The following is a 22,038-nucleotide window of genomic DNA, read 5'->3' as shown; positions in this document are numbered from 1 at the left end:
CCACAAAAAGATATTAGGGGTTATATAACTCACAGTATACTAGTTAGTATTGCCTAATTAGTTTTAGACATTATCAGGGAAATTTAATTATGTGTATTACCAATTTATGTGACTGATAGATATTGTATTATCATATAATACTATAAAATTAATAATAGAATTTTTCTACTTTTCTTTGTATACTAATCTCCCGTTTTATTTTTATCTATAACCACTCATTTAGAACATTACTTTGTCTATATAAGTTGATTTTTTTTTTGTTTTAAACTATAGAATCTTCTTAAAGAAAAATTTGAAATGTGAAATGTGAATTTTGGTCCTCATGTTGAACTATAATTGAATTTGTAATGTGTTAAAGACAGTATTTAGTAAAAGGTAGAAGGAAGTTTTATTTTAAAAAAGGAAAAGAACTATTCAGAATTCCCTCTGAACCTTAGAATTTCAACTTCTGGCTAAAATTTATATCCTGTATTAGATTTGATAGGAAATAAAAGTTATCTAGTCAAAAGAAAATAGCTAAAAGACCTTTATGGGCCTTTTAAAAGTTATCCTAAGATTTTAATGAGACTCTTTAGGTATATTGGTATTGTTTTCTGATTGAATTTTGTTTTAGATGCCATTCTAAATATGGTGAATATTGCTGCTAATATTCTGGGAGCAAAAACTGAAGACTTGACAGAAGGTATCTAATCATTTTATGGGTCTTTAAAATAGCTGGTACTTCATGGATACTATAAGTTAGAAAAAGGAAGTAATAAGCTAACAAAATACAGTTTTCGTTTAGAAATAAAGAGACCATTAAAAAGAACTTAGCAATCTTGAATTAGCTATTGTTTATTGAGTTCACACTTTTTTTTAAATGAAAGATATCCATCTACATAAATTTCATGAATTGATCCCTGCCCCTCCAGATGCCTCTCCTGCCCTGGTAGAATTGATTTAACCCAGCATATTATATGTGCTATTCAAGTGCTCTTTTTTATTTTCAGTCAGGGTCTCATGAAGTTGTCTTAGTCTTGTTAGTATCTGGGTGGGAGCCGACTGCTGCCTTGTCCAGTTGAATTGATATTTGATTCTTCCTAGCCATGAGAGTAATGATTCCTTACCCTCATCTCTTTATTGAGAATTTGAAGTCCTAGAGGTACTTTATCTTAGCCTTCCTTTTGTGTAGCAAATATGTCAATATATTAGGCCATTTTCTTTTCTTTAGAGAGTGGCAAATATCAATTATTAAAGAGTAACAAATGATGCCTTTTATTTCGTGAAAACCACTAAGCCAAGTATAAGCTTCAAAGTTACTCATTTTAATTCCTAATTTTCTGATAACTTTTTGGTCTAGAAGCATATTAATCATGTAATAGTATACAAAATTTATAATATCAAATAAGGAATAATGTTCATTCTTTATAGTTGTGCAGTCATGTCTTCCTAAGAGAACTTAGATTTAAACAAAAAACCTCCTCACTGGCAAATGTATTTGACCTTTTCCTTCTGCCCTGGGAGACTAAAAGCTCTTTATTTGTTACAGTAAAATATTTTATGGTGCAGTTTTTAAACATTGAACTCAATGTGGGCATCTTTCTTAAAATAGGAAATAAAAGTATATCTGAGAATGCCACTGCCACAACTGAACCTAAAATGCCTGAATCAACTGGTGTTTCAACTCCTGTTCCATCGCCTGAGTAAGTTATGCTGCAACAATAGATTCCTATTAAAACAGAACAGAGTGTATTAGAAATAAAAAGAAAAGAGCTCGCCGTGCATATGTAGTCATTTATAAGAGAGCCCAGATTATAGGGCAGGCAGCTGTTTAGGACACTTCTCAGTTGCTTCTTTTCTTTTGTGTATATGTGTATTAAAAACACTATTCCAGACCACACATTTGTTGTTTAGTATAGTACATTACTTTCACACATTGAATCTTAAGAAAAATACTTCCTTACTAAAGATGATTACTCTAGGCTGAGGACAGATTTCAAAGGATTCTTATTGAATTCAGGTTTGAAAGCATTGCATATGTATATATGAAATCCCTAGAAAGCCACAGAGGGTACCCAGAATACCTAGTGCACTGTTTCTTGAATTGTGTTTGTCACACAGCAAACAAACTTGTTCCCTTTCTCAAACTGATTTGTATGGATTTTTTGTATTGGCACACATTGGGCATTGTTGTGTATATAAGTAAAATAACATACAATATCTTCATTGTTTTTGGTAACTTTGGGCAGTGTTATATATGTAGGTAATATAAAATATGTTCATTTTGTAGGTGTTTTCTTAACAAAGATATTTACATCATAGATACATGTTATCTATGGTAGACAATAAACTCCAGTGATTTGACTTATGGGTTATGGTTATTGTGTAAAATTTTAAAAATCTCTTTTCTCAGAAGAATTCTAATAGAGAGGATATTTGAATTTGAACTATTTTATAGTAGTAGGAAATCACAATTGTAGTAAGTATGCTTTAATCTGTAATTTCCAGTTAGCATACTAATTAAAAAGTAATTTTGTGCTTTCAAAAGTAAAGTGGGATGTTTATATTCTGAAAGTGACTAGGGGGGCTGGGGATTTAGCTCAGTGGTAGAGCGCTTACCTAGGAAGCGCAAGGCCCTGGGTTCGGTCCCCAGCTCCGAAAAAAAGAACCAAAAAAAAAAAAAAAAAAAAAAAGGCAGGACTGAAAGTGACTAGGAAGATATTTATTGGGTGGTTGGAGTGAGAAATATAGCATATATGTTACTGATTCTTAAAAGGACTTAAAATATGTATAGTGATAAAGACATTCTTAGTGTTTCTAATTATCTGGGTGTGTAATTACTATTCTTGATTTAATAACTAGGCTGCTTCTTCAGTTAACATAGGGTTTTTTTTTTTTAAACAAACTAAGCAAGCTAGTTTTATTTACACACACAGACATGTACACATGCAAATGTGAATATTTTGAAAAAGGACTCCTTTGATACAGAATCTCCCTATGTAGGCTAGCCTGGCCCTAAACTTGTGATCCTCCTGTCTCTTTCTCCCAAGTTCTGGATTTACAGGCACATTACATCACATTGGCAAAAATCATTGAGTAACTTTTACTTAAAGTTTATTTATTTAAGTTTTTAAAATGATTATATAGCAGTCATTTGGTAAGGTAACAAAAATGCAGGACTCCATATTCAAAATTAGTAATAGATTTATAAAAAGTAGTCACTTTCTTTTCCTAAGGGTATTTTAACCATAACAGACTAGAGTATGTACAACAGTATGTAACTTCATATTCACCAGATGTTTATTTTCTCTTTTCGTTCTTCAGACATTACTCCTTTTTACTATCACAGTTTGTTCTGTAACTAGTTGTTGACATGCCATTTGAATATTTAAGAAAGATAATTAGGTTCTAAATGGATCTCTGTGGCTATAGTTAGCTTTCTGTTAAAGAAGCATAACTTAATTGGTTTTTATTTTGTTTTCAGCAAAAAGGAAAATCCACTTCGATGCTCTTTGACTTTGCTTTTGTCGTTGTGGCAAATGGCTTGACTCGGAAACATTTTTTGGTAGTAATTTTTTAAATAGGAAATTTTGCATATAAAGATAATTCAAATTTGTTACTCATATTAAAGTAGTCAGGCATTTGTCGCTTAATAAGAAAACTAGCTCAGATGATGTTAAGTAGGTAGTCTGCCATCCTCACAGCATCTACAGAAAGATCCTTTAGAACTCCAGCTGTCTTCTGCAGATACCAGGAATCCGGGGTTCTAGTTGTAGCTCTTGGGCATCTTTAATTTCTAATCTGAGAGAGTCGTGGTAAGACTTGTAATGAGTTAGTAAATGTTATGGAAACAATGGTACAATGTACGTACAGGGAAGAGATGTATTCACAGATTTGATGTAAAATACAGTGGTTTGAGTTATTTGGTTGGTTACTTGGTAAGTGGACTTTGTGCTGCTATTTCAGACTTACGTACTCTATATAAAACAGAAAAGTGTTCTCTTATGGGGAAAACTGATCAAACATATTTGTGTACAGCTTTATACTCTGCGTTTCTTCCATAATCCCGATCTTTATGTTGTGCTTAATACATTTTCCTTAAGCTTACTTTAACATTAGATTTCTACCTTAAGCGATATGTAATCACGTATATATATTTCTAGATATATAATCAAGGAAGTCCATACACATGATACAGAACCACCAACCTCAGATCCTCCAAAGGAGAGTCCGATTGTACAGCTGGTTCAGGAGGAAGAGGAGGAAGCAAGCCCATCTACAGTGACCCTTCTGGGCAGCGGCGAACAGGAGGATGAGTCCTCATCCTGGTTTGAGTCTGAGACACAAATACTTTGTAGTGAACTGACTTCAATTTGTTGTATTTCTAGTTTTTCGGAGTACTTATATAAATGGTGCTCAGTTAGAATCGCTCTTTATCGACAACACAGCAGAACTGTGAGTAAAGGAAAAGATGTGTCACCTCAGCCATCGTTACTCCCTCCTGTAGACTCAGTAGAAGTTTCAGTACTGCAGCCTCCCAGTGGAGATGTGGATAAGGAGGACATGGAAAGAGAATTGGAGACTGTGGCTCTGGATGATTTAAGTAGTGTGCACCAGGCTCATGTGAGGAATCACACAGTGGATACAGTTGAACTTGAACCAAGCTACCCTCAAACTCTTTCTCAGTCCCTTCCCTTAGACGTTACTCCAGAAATGGATTCACTGTCTACAGTAGAAGGATCTGAGTCTGTTAAATCTGAGGGAGGACATAAACCATCGCAAGTCATGCCCCAAGAGAGTTCTGTCGAGTTTGATGACGAAACAGAAAAAAAGCCTGAGAGCTTTAGTTCTGTTGCGAAGCTCTCTGTTATTTATGAAACAAGTAAAGTTAACGAGGTAATGGACGGTACTGTGAAAGAAGACATAGTCTCCACACACGTGGTCACCAAGTTCCCTGAAACCAAGTTCCCTGAAACAGTAGCACCACCCCCTATAAACACAGCCGCTGTGCCTGAGAGTGAAGGCATGGAAACCAAACCTAGTTTAGCTGATACACTAAAGCACGTAGTGACGCCCGTTACAGATCCTTCATTGCCTGAAGTGAAAGAGGATGAGCAGTCTCCAGACGATGCCCTTTTAAGAGGGTTACAGAGGACAGCTACAGATTTCTATGCTGAACTACAAAATTCTACAGATCTGGGATATGGTAATGGAAACCTTGTACATGGATCAAATCAGAAGGAGTCAGTATTTATGAGACTTAATAATCGTATTAAAGCCTTAGAAGTTAACATGTCTCTCAGTGGTCGTTATCTGGAGGAGCTTAGTCAAAGGTAAGCACAACCCATTTTGCACAATAAGTTTAGCAGCTGAGTATGATCTGTAAAGACATTGTGATGATGTAAGAAACAGTTTTAACTAGAAAATGAGGGAAAACCATTTAAACGATGTTCAAAGCTTCCCAGAATTATCTTTTCTGTTTTTGTAAATACTTAGTGTCATGCAATTATCACTGGGGTAATGAATTTTCTGTGCCTTGTTTTCTCCTTTATAATGTTTATGTTCTTACCATGTTGCTGTGATTAGCTATGAACTCTTGTACTTATGTGATCTCCTTGTCAGCATCTTACCTGGGACTATAGGCCTGTGCTAGCATGTCCAGCTTCATTTTTCTTGATGTTCAGGATCTGTTGGTTATACCTTTTGTATGTGTTGCCCTATTGCTCAGTCCTGAATAGGTAGGTCATTTTAAGAAAAAGCAGATTTTTTAATTTCAAAATCAGAATTATTTTTCCAGTATGTAATGAATGAGAAAGTGGATTGAAAGCAATTCTTACTTTGTAGGTACCGAAAACAAATGGAAGAAATGCAAAAGGCTTTCAATAAAACAATAGTTAAGCTTCAGAATACTTCACGGATAGCAGAAGAGCAGGTTGGTTTCTTCTTTATTGTCCATGTACTTTTCACACTGCTACATGATACTCATCTTTGTGGGATATATTGTAATTAATACTATACTCTGATTTCAAGTATATCATACATTTTTTAGATGATAATAAAAATCAATTTTATTTTTTCTTATTTCTGATTTTGTTAATCAGCGAAGACTACAACAAAATTCTTTTTTAATGACACTTATTACTTAGATAATGTAATTTTAAGGATATTTTACATATTTTTTAGATAGTGCTGAAATGTAGCTTCTCCAATATCAAGTATACCCATTTCATACATTTAAAATAGATGGTGGTTTGTTTTGTGTGAATATTTAATATTTACTTTATGGTAACTATATAAGTATTTTTATGCATGAGTACACACGTATTCTTTTGTGGAATACAATTATTTCTTCTCTCTGTAGTTACTCACAGAAGTATGTCTGCAGTTACTATTTTTTATGTAATTATTGGTAGTTTTCTCTAGTTTTCTCATCAGATTTGTAGAGTGCTAGCCTATGTATTTCCTAGTGTTTTAACAGCCTAACCAGCTTCTCGTTTCCCTGGTGTCCCTTTTATGCCAACCTGTATCTTCCTACTTAAATATTAATGCCTCTATCAGCCTGATAATCCTTCCCTTATGGGACCTCTGTTTGGACACTTTTTTGATGTTACTGGATTTTTTTTTTAAAAATTTATTTATTTATTTCTATTCCAGTCTTTACTCCCCTTCCAGTCCCCCTTCCACAGTTCCCCATCCTAACTCCCCCTCCCTCTTACCTCCCTTCATTTTCCCCAACAAGGCCTCCCCTCTCTTTTGTGGATTAGGTACATTTTTCTCCCTCTGAGGCCAGACCAGGCAGTCCTCTCGTATATATGTGCTGGGGCCTCAAGTCAGCTCATGTAAGCTGCCTGGTTGCTGGCTCGGTCTCTGGTCTCCCAGGGTTCCAGGTTAGTTGAGACTGTTAGTCTTCTTATGCTGTCACCCTTCTCTTCACTTTCTTCAGTCCTTCCCCTAATTCAACCATAGGGGCTTCCGACTTCAGTCTAATGGTTGGGTATAAGTATCCACATCTGTCTCAGTCAGCTGCTGGTTGGGGCTCTCAGAGGACAGCCATGCTAGGCTCCTGTCTTTAGTCTCTTCTCCAGTTTTGTTCCTGCAGTTCTTTTAAACAGGAACAGTTCCAGGTCAGACATTTTGACTTAGTAACTTCATCCCTCCACTTGAGGCCCTGTCTATCTACTGGAGGTGACCTCTTCAAGTTCCCTCTCCCCATTGTTGGGCATTTTGGCTAAGATCATCCCCATTTGAGTCCTGAGAGTCTCTCACCTCCTGGTCTCTGGTACTTTCTAGAGGGTTCCCACCTCCTACCCCCCTAGGCTGCATATTTCCATTCATTCTCCTGACCCTCTGGGCTTCTCTTCTGCCCTCCTCCCCCATACCTGATCCTGCCCCCTTTTCCCTTCCCTCCCTCCTGTCCCACCCAGGTCCCTTCCTTTGCTTCCGTGATTATTTTCTTTCCCGTTCTATTGGGATTGAAGCATCCTCTCTTGGGCCTTTTTACTTGTTACACTTCTTATGGTCTGTGGGTTTTATCCTAGGTTTTCTGTGCTTTTTGACTAATAATCCACTTATCTGTGAATATATACCATGCATATCCTTTTGGGTCTAGGTTACTTTACTCAGGATGATATTTTCTAGTTCCATCCATTTGCCTGCAAAATTTATAACATCCTCATTCTTTTTTTTAAAATTTATTTATTTTATGTGTATGAGTACACTGTAGCTGTCTTCAGACATACCAGAAGAGGGCATCAGATCCCATAACAGATGGTTATGAGCCACTATGTGGTTGCTGGGAATTGAACTCAGGATCTCCGGAAGAGCAGTCAGTGCTCTTAACCACTGAGCCATCTCTGCAACCCCGACGTCCTCATTCTTTTTTTTTTTTTTTTTTTTTGGTTCTTTTTTTCGGAGCTGGGGACCGAACCCAGGGCCTTGCGCTTCCTAGGCAAGCGCTCTACCACTGAGGTAAATCCCCAACCCCCCCCCCCCCCCCCCGACGTCCTCATTCTTAATAGCTGAATAGTATGCCACTGTGTAAATGAACCACATTTTCTTTACACATTACTCAGTTGAGGGACATCTGGACTTTTTTTCCAGCTTCTGGCTATTATGAATAAGGCTGCTGTGAACATAGTGGAGCATGTGTCCTTGTGGCAGGTGGGGCATCTTTTGGGTATATTCCCAGGAGTGGTATAGCTAGGTCTTCAGGTAGAACTGTTTCCAATTTTCTGAGCAACTGCCAGATTAATTTCCAGTTTGCAATCCCACTAGCAACGGAAGAGTTTTAACCAGTAGTTTTCCACTGTACTAGAGAAGTAGAAGATAACGTTGTTGTACGCTACTGTGGTGCCTCTTGTTGAACTTCTTTCCATCTTTTCACCTTGCTGTCCTTCATAGATTGACTTAATAGTTTTTTTGCAAATGGCTGAGAATATATGGTCCGTGTCTGTGTGTGTTCATTTCACTTGAAGTAATAGCCTTCATATTGGTCCACATTGCTCCAAGCAGCAACATTTTATTCTTTTTTTTTTTTTTAAATGGCAGAATAGTATCCATTGCGTAAATGTACCACCGTTTTTTGGTTCTTGTCCATTCCTTCACTGAAAGGCATAGGAATTGATGACATAATTTATTATCTATTGTGAATAATTCTGCCATAAATACTGGATATTGTTTTATCTCCTTTGACTACATACCCAGTATTAAAATTGCTGGGTGATATGAAAAGCCTGTTTTAACTTTTAGAGTAATTTAATGCTATTCTGCATAATGGCTCATCTGATTTACATGTTACTCTTGATGGTAATATTTGTTGATTTTGTAAAATATTAGTAGCAAAAGTAATGCTCATTTCCATTTTTCTCTGATAGCTAATGATGGAACTTGGATATGATGTCAATGCTTGGGAAGTTATCTAGCTATTGATGTCATATCTAGAAAAATATTTAAACATTGAATATTGCATTGTGTGTATACAACCTTTCTACAACTTGATAAAACTGCAAAATGTTTTGTGGGTTTTCTCTGTAGTATACTCTTGTTGATTATAGAAAGAACATCTTTACTTCTCTTTGATCATTCCATCTTTTTCTGTTTATTTATTGCTTGTCCAGATGATAACAATATGGCTAGTAATAAGTTCACTCCTTAGTCTTAACGAAAAAAAATTCCAGTATTACACTTTTAAATATGATGTGTGTTCTATTATAATCAAAAAATATTTTGAGCTTTAAACTGATATCACCTTTATTTTCTCTCTGCTTTATATATAGTATCTGAATCTGATGTCTCAAAGACCTATATACGTACTTTTCATGTTCTTGTAATTTTGACAAATGCATTAAGAGTGTCAACCAGTTTAAGATTTTCTTTAGTTGTTTTTAACTGTCACAGGCAGATTAGTGTTGTTTATGAGTTGGCTTTCAAAAGAAGTGATTTAATAAATCATTAACTTAGTATTTTTAAAAGGTAAACTATATTAGAACTAACAGTTTTCAGTAATAAACCCCATTGTTAGTTTTATATACCCTTCTTCCCTTACACTCAGTTCTTTTTTGATCTTAGAGCTAGAATAATAAAGTGTTATGCAGTTTCTATCAGGTCTTAAGTTAGAGTTTTCAAGTTCTCGGATTTCTTCCTTTTTCTTTCTTCCTTTGATTTATTAGTAGACTCAAATTTTAGTACCATTTGCCTAATACGCAATGAAGTGGCTTTGGTAGCCTTCTTTTCATTGGTAGTAATGTAGCATCCATTAGATGACATGGGTATGACTTCCTGCATTCCATTGTATTTTGCTATGAAAGGAAAGATTATAATTTTTTATATTAAAATACCTTATACCAGAAACTAACTTCAGAAAAGTTTCAGCATGTTTTTCTGTTGTCTGCTTGCTTTGAAAACACTTGGTCAGAGAAGCATCATGTATATATCAGGTGATACAATAGTTTAGTACTAAATTTAAAAGCAGTTCATTAGCTTCTATTAACATCCTGGCAGGAAGTGGCAGAATAGTTCCTTTTGAGGGGAGGATTTAGCACAATCCCAGATTTTTTTTTAATTGGTTATTTCTTTATTTACAATTCAAATGTTATTCCCTTCCCCAGCTTCCTGTCCATAAGCCCCCTCCCCCTCTTCTATAAGGGTGTTCACCTCCCCATCATTGCAAGCTCCTTCAGCTCTCAATCCTTCCTCTAATTCCCCCAAAGGAGGTCCCATTCTCAGTTCAGTGGTTTGCTGCTAGCATTCGCCTCTGTATTTGACATAATCTGGCTGTGTCTCTAAGGAAACATCTATATCCGGTTCCTGTCAGCATGCACTTCTTAGCTTCATCAATCTTATCTAGTTTTGGTGGCTGTATATATATGGGCCACATGTGGGGCAGACTCTGAATGGCTATTCCTTCAGTCTCTGCTCCAAACTTTGCCTCCATATCCTCTCCTATGAATATTTTTGTTCCCCCTTTTAAGAAGGAGTGAAGCATCCACATTTTGGTCTTCCTTCTTCTTGAGCTTCATGTGGTCTGTGGATTGTATCTTGGGTAATTTGAGCTTTTGGGCTAATATCCACTTATCAATGAGTGCATACCATGTGTGTTTTTCTGTGATTGGGTTACCTCACTCAGGATGATATTTTCTAGTTCATTCCATTTGCCTATGAATTTCATGAAGTCATTGTTTTTGATAGCTGAGTAATACTCCATTGTGTAGATGTACCACATTTTCTGTATCCATTCCTCTGTTGAAGGGCATCTGGGTTCTTTCCAGCTTCTGGCTATTATAAATAAGGCTGCTATGAACATAGTGGAGCATGTGTCTTTGTTGTATGTTGGAGCATCTTTTGGGTATATGCCCAAGAGAGGTATAGCTGGATCCTCAGGTAGTGTAATGTCCAATTTTCTGAGGAACCTCCAGACTGATTTCCAGAGTGGTTGTACCAGTCTGCAATCCCACCAACAATGGAGGAGTGTTCCTCTTTCTCCACATCCTCGCCAGGATTTGCTGTCCCCTGAGTTTTTGATCTTAGCCGTTCTGACTGGTGTGAGGTGGAATCTCAGGGCTGTTTTGATTTGCGTTACCCTCAGATTCTTATATATTTTCTGATTTTTTAAAAAACTTTTCATCAAGGTTGTATATTTCCCCATTACAGTCTTTGTAAAAAGACATTTTGAAAGACCTTAGTGGTTTTTCCAAATGACACATTTTACTTAAATTTATAATTTAATGTGCAGATGGAATATAAAGAAGAATTATCTTTTGTTCTAGGATCAGCGGCAAACTGAAGCCATCCACTTGCTGCAGGCACAACTGACCAACATGACACAGATTGTTTCAAACTTGTCAGCAACTGTAGCAGAATTAAAACGGGAGGTAATTGTTCAATTATCTGGAAAGACAGTGCTCCTAGGAAGGTTGTCAGAAGGGCAAGCTTATAAATATGAACTTGATAGCTCAAAGCTTAAACCAAACAGAACTGTTACTTACATAGAACTTTTTTAAAACACCAAAATGCATTATTTTATTGTTTGGGAACTGTGTTGTTGAGTTTTGTAAAGCATGGTTTTCATGATTTGGTCTTGCTATAAGGCAGGTATTATGTTAATTCTTTTGGAAAAGGAATTTAGTTTGAGTTTTATTCTGGACATTGAAAATCATTGGAAATTACTAAGCAAAGAAATCTGGATCATTTCAACAATGTTTAATATGTTGAAAAATTCCTTTTGCTACCTTGCTGAGAATTGTCTGTTCAAGGACAAGAGCAGAAACAAGAAGGGAGGAGGGAGGCAGTTGCAGTAACTTGGGTGAAGTTAACTAAGACTTTAGAAGTAGAAAACAGTAGGAGGTTAATTGAATTAAGTATATATTTAAAGAGGTAGAAAAATAAGCCTTAATGAAATATCGGGTACGTGAGGTTGAATTTGAGACTGAGTGGTAAGAAGTTCAGTTGTGTACAGTGAGGAAGTCTGTGTTAGCATACTTATCCCTAAGGAGGAGAGTGCATAGCAGCAGAATGGTAGGTGGGGAGCTTAAGTCTAAGGCTTAACTACGCTTACTGTATTACAGTTATATTTCAAGGAAGAATTAGATGGGGGAGAAAACAGAAAAAAAACAAGTGTCTATAGTTTGTTTTCAAGCAGCATGCTCTGCCCTTAGGGTTTCAGAGCACCTTGTCTGTTTAAAATTACTTGTTTGAATTTTAGGTTCCACTGTCTACTCTTTAAAGTAGGTTATGGTTAAAATTATGTTTATCTTTTCAGGTTTCAGATCGTCAGAGTTACCTTGTCATGTCTTTGGTTCTATGTGTGGTCTTGGGACTGATGCTCTGTATGCAACGTTGTCGAAATACTTCTCAATTTGATGGAGATTACACTTCAAAACTTCCTAAAAGTAATCAGTACCCAAGCCCTAAAAGGTAAGGTTAACATTACACAATTTTCTTCTTTTTTCACCACTGTTTTTTTATTTTGTTTTGTTTTTCTCAAAGAAATGCTGAGCAAATAAAGGGACATGAAGCCAAAATATTAAAAACATCCTTGTAGCAAGATGGTAACCATACATGGTGATAGTGCTATTGAATCAAGAGAAACTGATAATAAATGCATCAAACCTTTGAATTATTTGGTTGAGAAAGATGTTCAAATGTGGCATTCAAAGGTGGAAGAGAAGTAACATTGTAAGATTAGATTTTTAGAGAAGATTTGTTTTATATTAGCAATAATTGTGCTAATTTAGGCTTGTTCCACATGTTATGCAGGTCTCAAGTCATCCATCTAAATAGGTTACACAGTAAGTCAGATCCCATATACTCACGTGCAATGTTGTTTTCTTAATATATTAGGTGTTTTTCCTCCTATGATGACATGAATTTGAAAAGAAGAACCTCATTTCCCCTCATCAGATCCAAGTCTTTGCAGTTTACTGGCAAAGAAGGTAGATTTTTATGTATGATCTACGTGTATAAACTGCTTCTGGAATAAGTGTAATATACATGCTGTGTTTCATCTGCAACTGAAAAATGAACCAGTTATCTTTGTGTTTGTGCTAGTCAAAGCCACTTTATCGTTTTCATGCTTTAAAACTCTTTGTTCCTGTGAAAGCCCAGAGGGTGGGGAGGGGGACTTAGTGTTGAGTAGCAATGAGTAGTTCTGTTTGCACATGCTCCTGTTTAGAAGTATTTCTTTTTAGAAAGGGATGTTTGAGAAAGTTCAACAGCTATGGAAAACCTGAATGCTCAATGTGCTCTCATAGCATCCTGTGCTTTTCTGCCTCCTCTTCTTGTGCAGGTAGGACCCTTTTTTATCTCTAGTTTAGGACTTTCGAGGCACTTTCATAGTCCCAGAGTTTGTAATTGGGTTCCAGTCAAGACATGTTAACATTTGGATAAATAGATGTATACTGAGTGACTATTTTCCTATTTTAGTTCCTTTGTAATTAGTGTTTATTAAGAAACTTAAAAATTTATTCTTATAGCAGCAATAAGATAATTATATATTTCATTTAAGGGTGCTTTCTAAATTACTAGCTATTTTCCCTTTCTTTAGGATTTTAGTAATTAAGCCAAATGTTTCTGTTATTATGTCCTTCAAATAGTCTTTCCTGAGTTTCACTAGTGTAAGCTTTCACTCCATATGCCTTTACTAAACTTAGAGGATTTTTACAAACTCAATATGCCTGGGTAACCCACGTCCTAATTAAAAAGTAGAATGCAGTCTAGCACGTCAAAAACTGTGCTGTGTGCTTTCCTCTCCTAGTGTAGGCCGTATTTTCACATCCACTTAGTGTGAGTCACCATGCCTTTTACTCTAATTCTAGTACAGTATTCCACTGTGCAGATGCTGCACATTAACATGTTTACCTGCGGACTGCTTTCATTCCAGCTACCACATGTCTTTAAGATATGCATGCATCAGCCAATAGAAGTGGAAGTGGGCATGCTGGGTCATAGCATAGCATGTGTGGCACCCTCAGTGAACACCAACACACAGTGTTCTGTGAATCACCTCCATCAGCTTTGTGCTTCCCTCAGGCTTTGTCAGGTGTTATACATCCTAGTAAACAGTTAGTAATTTGGGCCTTGTAGTCATTCTGATTGGTGTGTATGCATTTCTTCTTTGAGGTATATTCATATAGTTGTGAGATATGTTGAGATTATTCTTGTTTTTATCAATTCTACTCTTATTTTAAATTAAGTGAACTAATATATTTTATTTTTCCTCTAACTCTTTAAAGACAAATAGAATACACTCTCCCCCCTGATAATAGAACTGCTTCTGTTTTAGACAATGATGTGATCTTGACTTGACCTTGCTTTTAAAGAAAGCTGAGGACAATAGGGGAGGACAGTAAGTAGAAGGAAGTGGCTTCAGTCCTGATTCTGTCATTCTCTCCCTCCCTCCTTCCTTCCTTCCTTCCTTCCTTCCTTCCTTCTTTCCTTCCTTCCTTCCTTCTTTCCTTCCTTTCAAAATTAAAGCTCTTCTTGGAGTAGATTTCTTGTCTACCTTAAATTTTCCCACTTTGTTGCTATTTTCAGTTCTTAGAAGGAAGGAACCATGTCAGATTCTTTTTTTAAGCAACAACTTAAAATTTTATCATTTTAGCCATGTTTTTAGTATGAAATTCAATTAAGTAATGTTAAACAAGTTCATATTGTTATGAAACAGATCTTCAGAATATTTTCATCTTGAAAATCTGAAAACTATGTCTATTGTCTATAAATCTCTCATTCTCCACTCTAACACCTCCTGAATATTATTGTATTTTTTTCTTTGAATTTAACTTTTAAATAATCTGTATCTATGGAATTATGCAGTCTTTGTCTTTCCGTGCATCTTTTATTTTATACATCTTCAGGGTTCATTCATGTTATAGTGTGCAATAGATTTCCTTTTTAAAGTTGAGTCTGTTTTGTGCATATAATGCACATTTTCTTTTTCCATTAAAAAAAATAGTGTGTGTGTGTGAATAGCTGCACATGGAGGGGAGGAGACAACTTTGGGAGTCACTTCTCTCCTTCTGCCATGGACTTTGTGGGTCCTAGGAATCAAACACAGTCAGCCTTGGTAGCAGGTGATTTTCCCAATCAGCCTTCTGTTCAGCTTTTGATGAAATTTAAGTCGAGTCTCTTCTATGCTGTTTTAAGTAATATAGCTGTGAGCCTGGGTGTACAAACACCTCTGACAGTCCTACTGTCCGTCCTTCTGCATATATAACTGAAAAGGGATAGCTAGGTTATGTGACAGTATTGTTTTTCTTTGAGCCATCTCCATATTTTCCAAGTTACTGTACTGCTTTACAAGCTTAGCAACAGTGTTGCATTGTTTCCATAGCCGAATGCAGGTTAGATTTTGTTTTTCCTACTAATGATAGCTATTCTAATGTCTGTGGGATAGCCTACTGTGACTTTGATTTGCATTTCTCCAATCGTGTTTGTGTGTGTGTACACATATATAGATGTACATGTTTGTATATTTATACAAGTACATAAATGGGTAAACGCGTACATATAAGTACACATATACTAGCATATAAATATACATATACTAGCATATAAAAGTAAATATAATGCATGATTTACATAGCTTTTCTTCCTTTCTGCACATAGTGTTTTCACTATTTTGTTTCGTTATCTGTATTTTCTATGTCCTATCTAGGAAGTTTTTGTGATGTCCAGAGATAAAGCCTTTGCTTATCCTGTTTTGTTTTGTTTTTTAAGATTTATTTATTTTATATGAGTACACTGTAGCTGTCTTCAGACACCCCAGAAGGGGGTATCAGATCTCATTTCAGATGGTTGTGAGCCACCTTGTGGTTGCTGGGAATTGAACTCAGGACCTTTGGAAGAACAGTCAGTGCTCTTAACCACTGAGCCATCTCTCTAGCCCTGCTTATCCTGTTTAATTTACATGTTTTCTTTATATTCATTTTTATGTTGTTTTACCTCAATTTTAGTTTTTCTGCTTAATTCTAACACAAGGTGTTGCTTGTATGTAATATATATATATATGTATATATATATTTTTTCTTTTTAAATTTGCCTGCACATATTTGGTATGTCTTAAATCTTTTTTCCTAAGATCTTTCATATGTCATTATATCTCTAAACCTCTGAATTGCTTTTTTTTTTTTTTTTTTGGAGACAAGATCTCTCTCTGTAGCCCTGTTGGTTCTGAAACTGACTGTGTCAACTGTGTAGGTCAGATCAGGCTGGTCTCATGGTTCTCAGAGATCCACCTGCCTTTGCTGGCATTAGAGGTGTGTGTTACCCTACCAGCCCCTTGAACTACTATTTTTATTTTTCTTTAATCTTGTGTTAGATTTGTTGGGCTCTTGTAGATCTCTAGATAGATGTCTTTTAAGTAATGGAAAGTTGTAGCTGACAGTTTATTACCTATCTAGATTCTTCAATTTCTTAAATCTCAAATTTCATAAATTTATTATACATCTTCATGTATCCTCTTTGTCTTTTAAAGTTTGTCTTTTTCTTTTAAAATCACATATGTGTGGCTATGAGAATGTACATGCAAGTGCCTTTGGAAGCCAGCTCATCCCTGGAGCTCCAATCTGAGCTGCCAGCACAAGTGCCAGGAACAAACTCAGGCCTCGAGGAAGCAGTGCATGCTATTAATCCAATCCGCTTTCGCTTCCTTATTTTCAGTGCTTGTTTTTTTCCTAAGCCACATAGTCTAAAGGTATATCTAATCTGTTCTTAAATTTATCCATTGAGTTTTAAATTTACTTAGCATAATTTTTGTCCCTAGGAGATGTTTAAGTCTTATTTTGTATATCGAGATATTTTCCAGCTTTTTAATATTTCAACACACTTAAATATAGTGTCTTTATTGCCCATGTTTGAGATCAGAGTAATAATGCAAGCTGTAATTGATTGGGTATATTATTTTATGATAAATTAGTCTGTCATAGTACAAGTCGCATAGGGCTGAAGTTCAATAGCTCTTTTTAAGAGATCTGTTCTTGTCATTGGAGGGAAAGGTAGGATCTCCAAATAAATGTGCTTTTGAGTAAAAGAATTTTTAAAACTCACTGTGAATCTATAGATCTGATTTCCTGGTCACATCAGAATATTTTTTCGTGAGTTTGTGGTCACATGTACCATGTTCAAACTATTTCTGTACTTTAGAGTTAATAGTGTTAATTAGAGCTATAAATGTCACTTTATGTTCTTCTCATTGGCGTGTGTGATTCTAACATCATGAGTGCTCCTGTCTGATTCCTTCTGCAGGACTGCGTGTAGACTTGGTGTTGGTTTGCCCAGTAATGCCATTCCTCTCCTCAGGTGGGGAATGAGTCTGGTCCCAGAGAATGACCCTTCAATTGATAATTGTTCATCAAAATGTAAAGTGAAGTGCACTTGTGAATGTTGGTTGTCTTCAGGGTTGATGACCAATCTTTAAATAACTTGAACCAAACTCAAATTCAGAGCCCACCATCTGGCTTACTAATTTTCAGTGTAGAAATGATAGTTATCCTGATACCTGGCGTCCTTTCAGTAATAATCACTAATATTGTTTTGGGTATTTAGTCATAGCATAATCCACTTTTCATTTTACACCCCTTTTCTTTACTTATAGTAGACCCGAATGATTTGTACATCGTAGAACCCCTCAAGTTCTCTCCAGAGAAAAAGGTAATATTCTTTTTCTTTCCCAAGTCTATTGTAAGCTGTGTGGTAGTAAATGAAAAACAAATACTGAACCATTAATGCGTATTCCTTGACATTTTATTTTAATTTTTTATTTTTCTTTTTAGTTGTTTTGAGTAGTTGATGTTTTTATTTATTTAGTGTGTGAGTGGAGAAAAGGTAACTTGTAGGAGTTACTACTCTACCCTGTGAGTACTTAGCACTAAGTGTCCTTTCCTGCTAAGCCATCTTGCTGGCCCTGCTTTTTGTTATTTAGAGACAAGGTTAGGCTTGCCTGGACTACAGTATGCAGCCCTGACTGGTATCAAACTCTTTGGTCCTCCTGCTTCAGTCTTTGGAGGGCTGGGATAATAGACGGGAGCCATCCTACCCAACCAGAGTTTTGATTTTCTTCTCCCTACCCCCTGCCCCTGTTCAAGATAAAATCTTATGTATGCCAGGATGCCTAAACTTGCTGCATCCTGGAAATGACTTTGAGCCTCTGTTTGAACCTTCTGAGTACAGGTGTTGCAGGCAGACATCCCCCGTCCAGTTTTATGCGGTACTCAGGGTCAAACCTGGGGCTACAAGCACTTTACTAGCTGAATTGTATTCCCAGTTCCCATATGTTCATTTTCAGTGGTGATAAGGTATAAATAAATGTTTAGAGGAGTCATCAAAGTGTGGTCTATTTTGTACGAAATAGCCAAGAAGTATATTCCTATTTTTAAAGGATTACAGAATAAAACCAAGAATTCATTAAAGAGACACTCACAAGGCTGCAAAGCTTTAAATATTATTCAACCCTTTAAAGAAAAAAAAAATGTGCTGATCCTTGGATGATAGTCATTCTTCTCATGCATGCCAGGGACAGTGTGAGTATTGTTCATATAATCCTCTTTACAACCAAACAGCGATGATATCTCTGTTTAAAACATGAGGACAAGGGGTTGGGGACTTAGCTCAGTGGTAGAGCGCTTGCCTAGCAAGCGCAAGGCCCTGGGTTTGGTCCCCAGCTCCAAAAAAAAAAAAAAAAAGAAAAAAAAAAAACAAAACAAAAAACAAAACATGAGGACACAGACAGAGGCTGTACTTAGGTGTCCCATTAGATAGTAAGCACTGCTTTGTACCTTCCTAGAGTTTTTCCCCCTTGGCTATAGTCTGATTTTCTTACCTCAAATTATATAATATTTATTTTTATAATACTTATTTTGATTAGCAATAATTGTCTGTAGTAAGAGGATTTCAGATTAGTGCAAAATAGCATTGGCTTTAATCCTAACTTCAATATTTGCTATTTTGTAATTTAGACAGGGAGCCAAATCTCTAAATTTTTTTTTTCATGTAGGAGCCAAGGGCAAACCTCTCAGGGTTAACAAATATAAAAGCAACCAGTATAGCATCTGACACAGAGGTATTCAGATATTAGCTGTCTCTTCCTAACTGTATGCACAAGTTGCTGTAAGGTATTGAAACTTTGAGTTGAGTAGCATTTGCAAAGGGGGATGTCAGCCATACTATTTACAGAAGTGTGTGCACGTATGCACTTGTGTGTGTGTGTGTGTGTGTGAGAGAGAGAGAGAGAGAGAGAGAGAGAGAGAGAGAGAGAGAGAGAGAGAAATACTTGTTTTACTTCTCATCTTAAATCCTTAATAAGGAGGAGTAATTTCTGTGCTTTTATTTCTGTTATAGAAGAAACGTTGCAAGTACAAAACTGAAAAAATTGAGACAATAAAGCCTGCAGATCCATTGCACCCTATAGCCAATGGAGATATAAAAGGAAGAAAGCCCTTTACGAACCAGAGAGATTTTTCTAGTATGGGAGAAGTTTATCACTCTTCTTACAAGGGCCCTCCGTCTGAGGGAAGCTCAGAAACTTCATCACAGTCAGAAGAGTCCTATTTTTGTGGCATTTCCGCTTGTACAAGTCTGTGCAATGGACAGACCCAAAAGACAAAAACTGAGAAGAGGGCTTTAAAACGAAGGCGATCTAAAGTCCAAGACCAAGGAAAGTTAATAAAAGCTCTTATACAGACTAAGTCGGGGTCATTGCCGAGCCTGCATGACATAATCAAAGGAAACAAGGAGATCACCGTGGGAGCATTTGGGGTTACAGCAGTCTCGGGACATATCTAAAAGGAGCTGAACATTTATACTGAGGACTTTTTGTTGTTCTTTGAAGAACAGCCTGTGGTATTTGAAGGGTTCAGGGGGAGGGATAAAATATTGGGGAAAGTATTCAGAAATTATGTTTTTTTTATTTTGCCTTTTAAAAAAGTAGACAGGATTGCGTCAATCTTGCTGATGAACTGCAGTTTTACGAGGCTGATCTCTTCCTATGAGGATGATGATAGACATTTTATAAAGATGTGTTTTCACAGAGAATTACTGGGACAAAAGTAATTTGGAAGCCCAGTTCCTTGGGTGGATAGGAATGAAAGCCTAAACCTCTCCCTTCAGCTTGGTTCCCGTTTCTTGCACCTTCCCATATTTATGTGCCTTTTGTCTATTTATAATGCCACTGGAAGAGGAGGGAGAACTTTTTCTGTCAGTTGATTTGTTTTGTAACTTTATTAGGTTTTTGAAGCTGCAACACTACAAAGCTTTAAGGTGGTCCATGCCAGAAGCCCAGCAACGTGGGTCATTTGCATAAAGATCCTAAAGACTTCCAACTTAGAATCGCTCAGTAGTCTCACTGGAATAAACACTTGCTGAAGTTTCTAACGGCCTTTCAGATAAAAGGTGATGAGTTCACCCTGGGTCTTATTTAATTTAGTTGGATTGGGTTATGCTTTTTTCCCTGAGTTTTTAACTCAGTAAAATGGTAAGATATTTTCTTGAAAATGACAGGTATTTGAAACAAATTTATTATAAATTCACCTTTAAACACACTTAAGTATTTGTGATGATTTCTTTACATTGCATTCTAAATGTTCACAGTAAACACTAATCCTCCAAATTTTCACATCATCAAGACCATGTTTTCATGGTCCAGTCACTCACTGCCTTTGTACATAGTCACAGCCAGCCAGTGAGCACGTCAGGCCTGATTCAGTCTAATTGGTGAAGTCTAGTAGGATTATGATTCCTTTGTGTTTGCTTTTGTTGGCTACAATGTGCAGATATGTGTGTATGTGGTTGTCAGCGTTTGTCTTCATTTACTTTTTGTCCCCCCACCCCCCCCCTTAAGTAATTGGCAGTGTCTGTCTGAGTAAATTGAGTTCTTGATGTGTGGATTGTACAGGGATGAGTGAAAGTGAAATGTGTTTTTGAGAGAATTGACCATTTTGTGTTGTAAAATTTAAGTTATAACTTATTGAGCACTTTTGTTAATAATTGTTTTTAAATTTGTCTAATACCTTTTTTGGTGTTGTTTGTAATGTGATTTATTTAAGGCCTTTTTCTTTAAGTTGCTGCTTTAGGTGAACAGTACGTTTTAGGAAATGAATTTTACCCCTTCCAGTCTGCACAATTAGCCATTCAGAGCAATAGGGCCTGATGGTACAGCAGGCCCTTGAAGTCCAGATGCCAGCAGAGCCAGAGTGGGAAGTCACTATGTGTTGTGAAAAGAGGGTTTTAAATATGTAACTACAGAGCTGTAGTACCATTAGAAACTGTGAATTTCCAAATAAATCTGAACACTTGTCTTTATTAATTATTGGCTCTTCTGTCCTTTAAAGGTAGCAAAACATGTATTACTAACTCCTGATCCTAGGTTAGGGTGTTCCGTTCGGTTCGGTTTGGTTTGTTTTTTTTTTTTTTTTGGCACCTTTCAGGCTAAACGCAGCAGCCTTGCTCCCATTTCAGGCACCCACAGTCTACTCTTTGACCAGAGCACTGCACTCACTCATAGTCACTCTCCACACACAGCTCTGATGCTTAGTAAAGTGCATATCTACCTAGAGAATTACAGCTTTAGTCCGAGTTTTATTTCTCCTCCAGATTATAACATCATGTAAGAGGAAAAAAAACCTAAAAAACAAAAAACTCAAACCTTTAATGAGTGAAGATTCTTGCCAATTTGTGTTTTTAAAAAACAACAAGCAAAATCTGAGGACTGTAAAATCCTGTTTTTTTAATTATTGCTCAGTTTTTAGAGGATTTTGCTTTTTAGAGGATAAGCACTTTTGGATTTTAGATTTTGGAAATAAGGATGCCTAACCAACAAATACTATTAACAAATTCAAAAAGTCTTCAAACACTTTCCCCAAGTGTTTCAGGTAAGACATACTCAAACCTGTATATAAATAAAAGATTTTCAACATTCCATGGCAGCCAACCTTATTTTATTTATAGTGTTAAGTAAAATATTAAACTAGAATGATATAAAACTTTCTCAACTCAAGCAAAGTCAGTTCTTTGGATTCTTTTTTTTTTTAATTTTTTATTCATTTATTACATATAAGTATGCTGTAGCTGTCT

At 36.3% G+C, this 22,038-nt stretch overlaps 1 protein-coding gene across 12 annotated transcripts in view; it reads left to right on the top strand.

Annotated features, from left to right (window-relative positions):
* The window catches only part of Suco (SUN domain containing ossification factor), a 65,080-nt gene extending 43,809 nt beyond the window's left edge, over positions 1–21,271 (top strand). For 5 of the 12 annotated variants that reach the window (XM_006250166.5, XM_006250164.5, XM_008769658.4 and 2 more), the window contains 9 exons: positions 614–682; positions 1,592–1,682; positions 4,143–5,312; positions 5,824–5,911; positions 11,244–11,348; positions 12,236–12,390; positions 12,817–12,908; positions 17,567–17,622; positions 19,309–21,271. In XM_006250166.5, coding sequence (XP_006250228.3) covers positions 614–682; positions 1,592–1,682; positions 4,143–5,312; positions 5,824–5,911; positions 11,244–11,348; positions 12,236–12,390; positions 12,817–12,908; positions 17,567–17,622; positions 19,309–19,752 — 2,270 coding nt within the window. In that variant the 3' untranslated portion in view covers positions 19,753–21,271. 12 annotated transcript variants of the gene reach the window in all.
* Positions 21,272–22,038: the final 767 nt, after the last annotated feature.

The sequence above is a fragment of the Rattus norvegicus genome, chromosome 13 (assembly GCF_036323735.1).
Source record: "Rattus norvegicus strain BN/NHsdMcwi chromosome 13, GRCr8, whole genome shotgun sequence".
Lineage (NCBI taxonomy): Eukaryota > Metazoa > Chordata > Mammalia > Rodentia > Muridae > Rattus > Rattus norvegicus.
The sequence above is the reverse complement of the archived record's forward strand: the minus strand, read 5'-3'. Positions and strand labels throughout refer to the sequence as shown.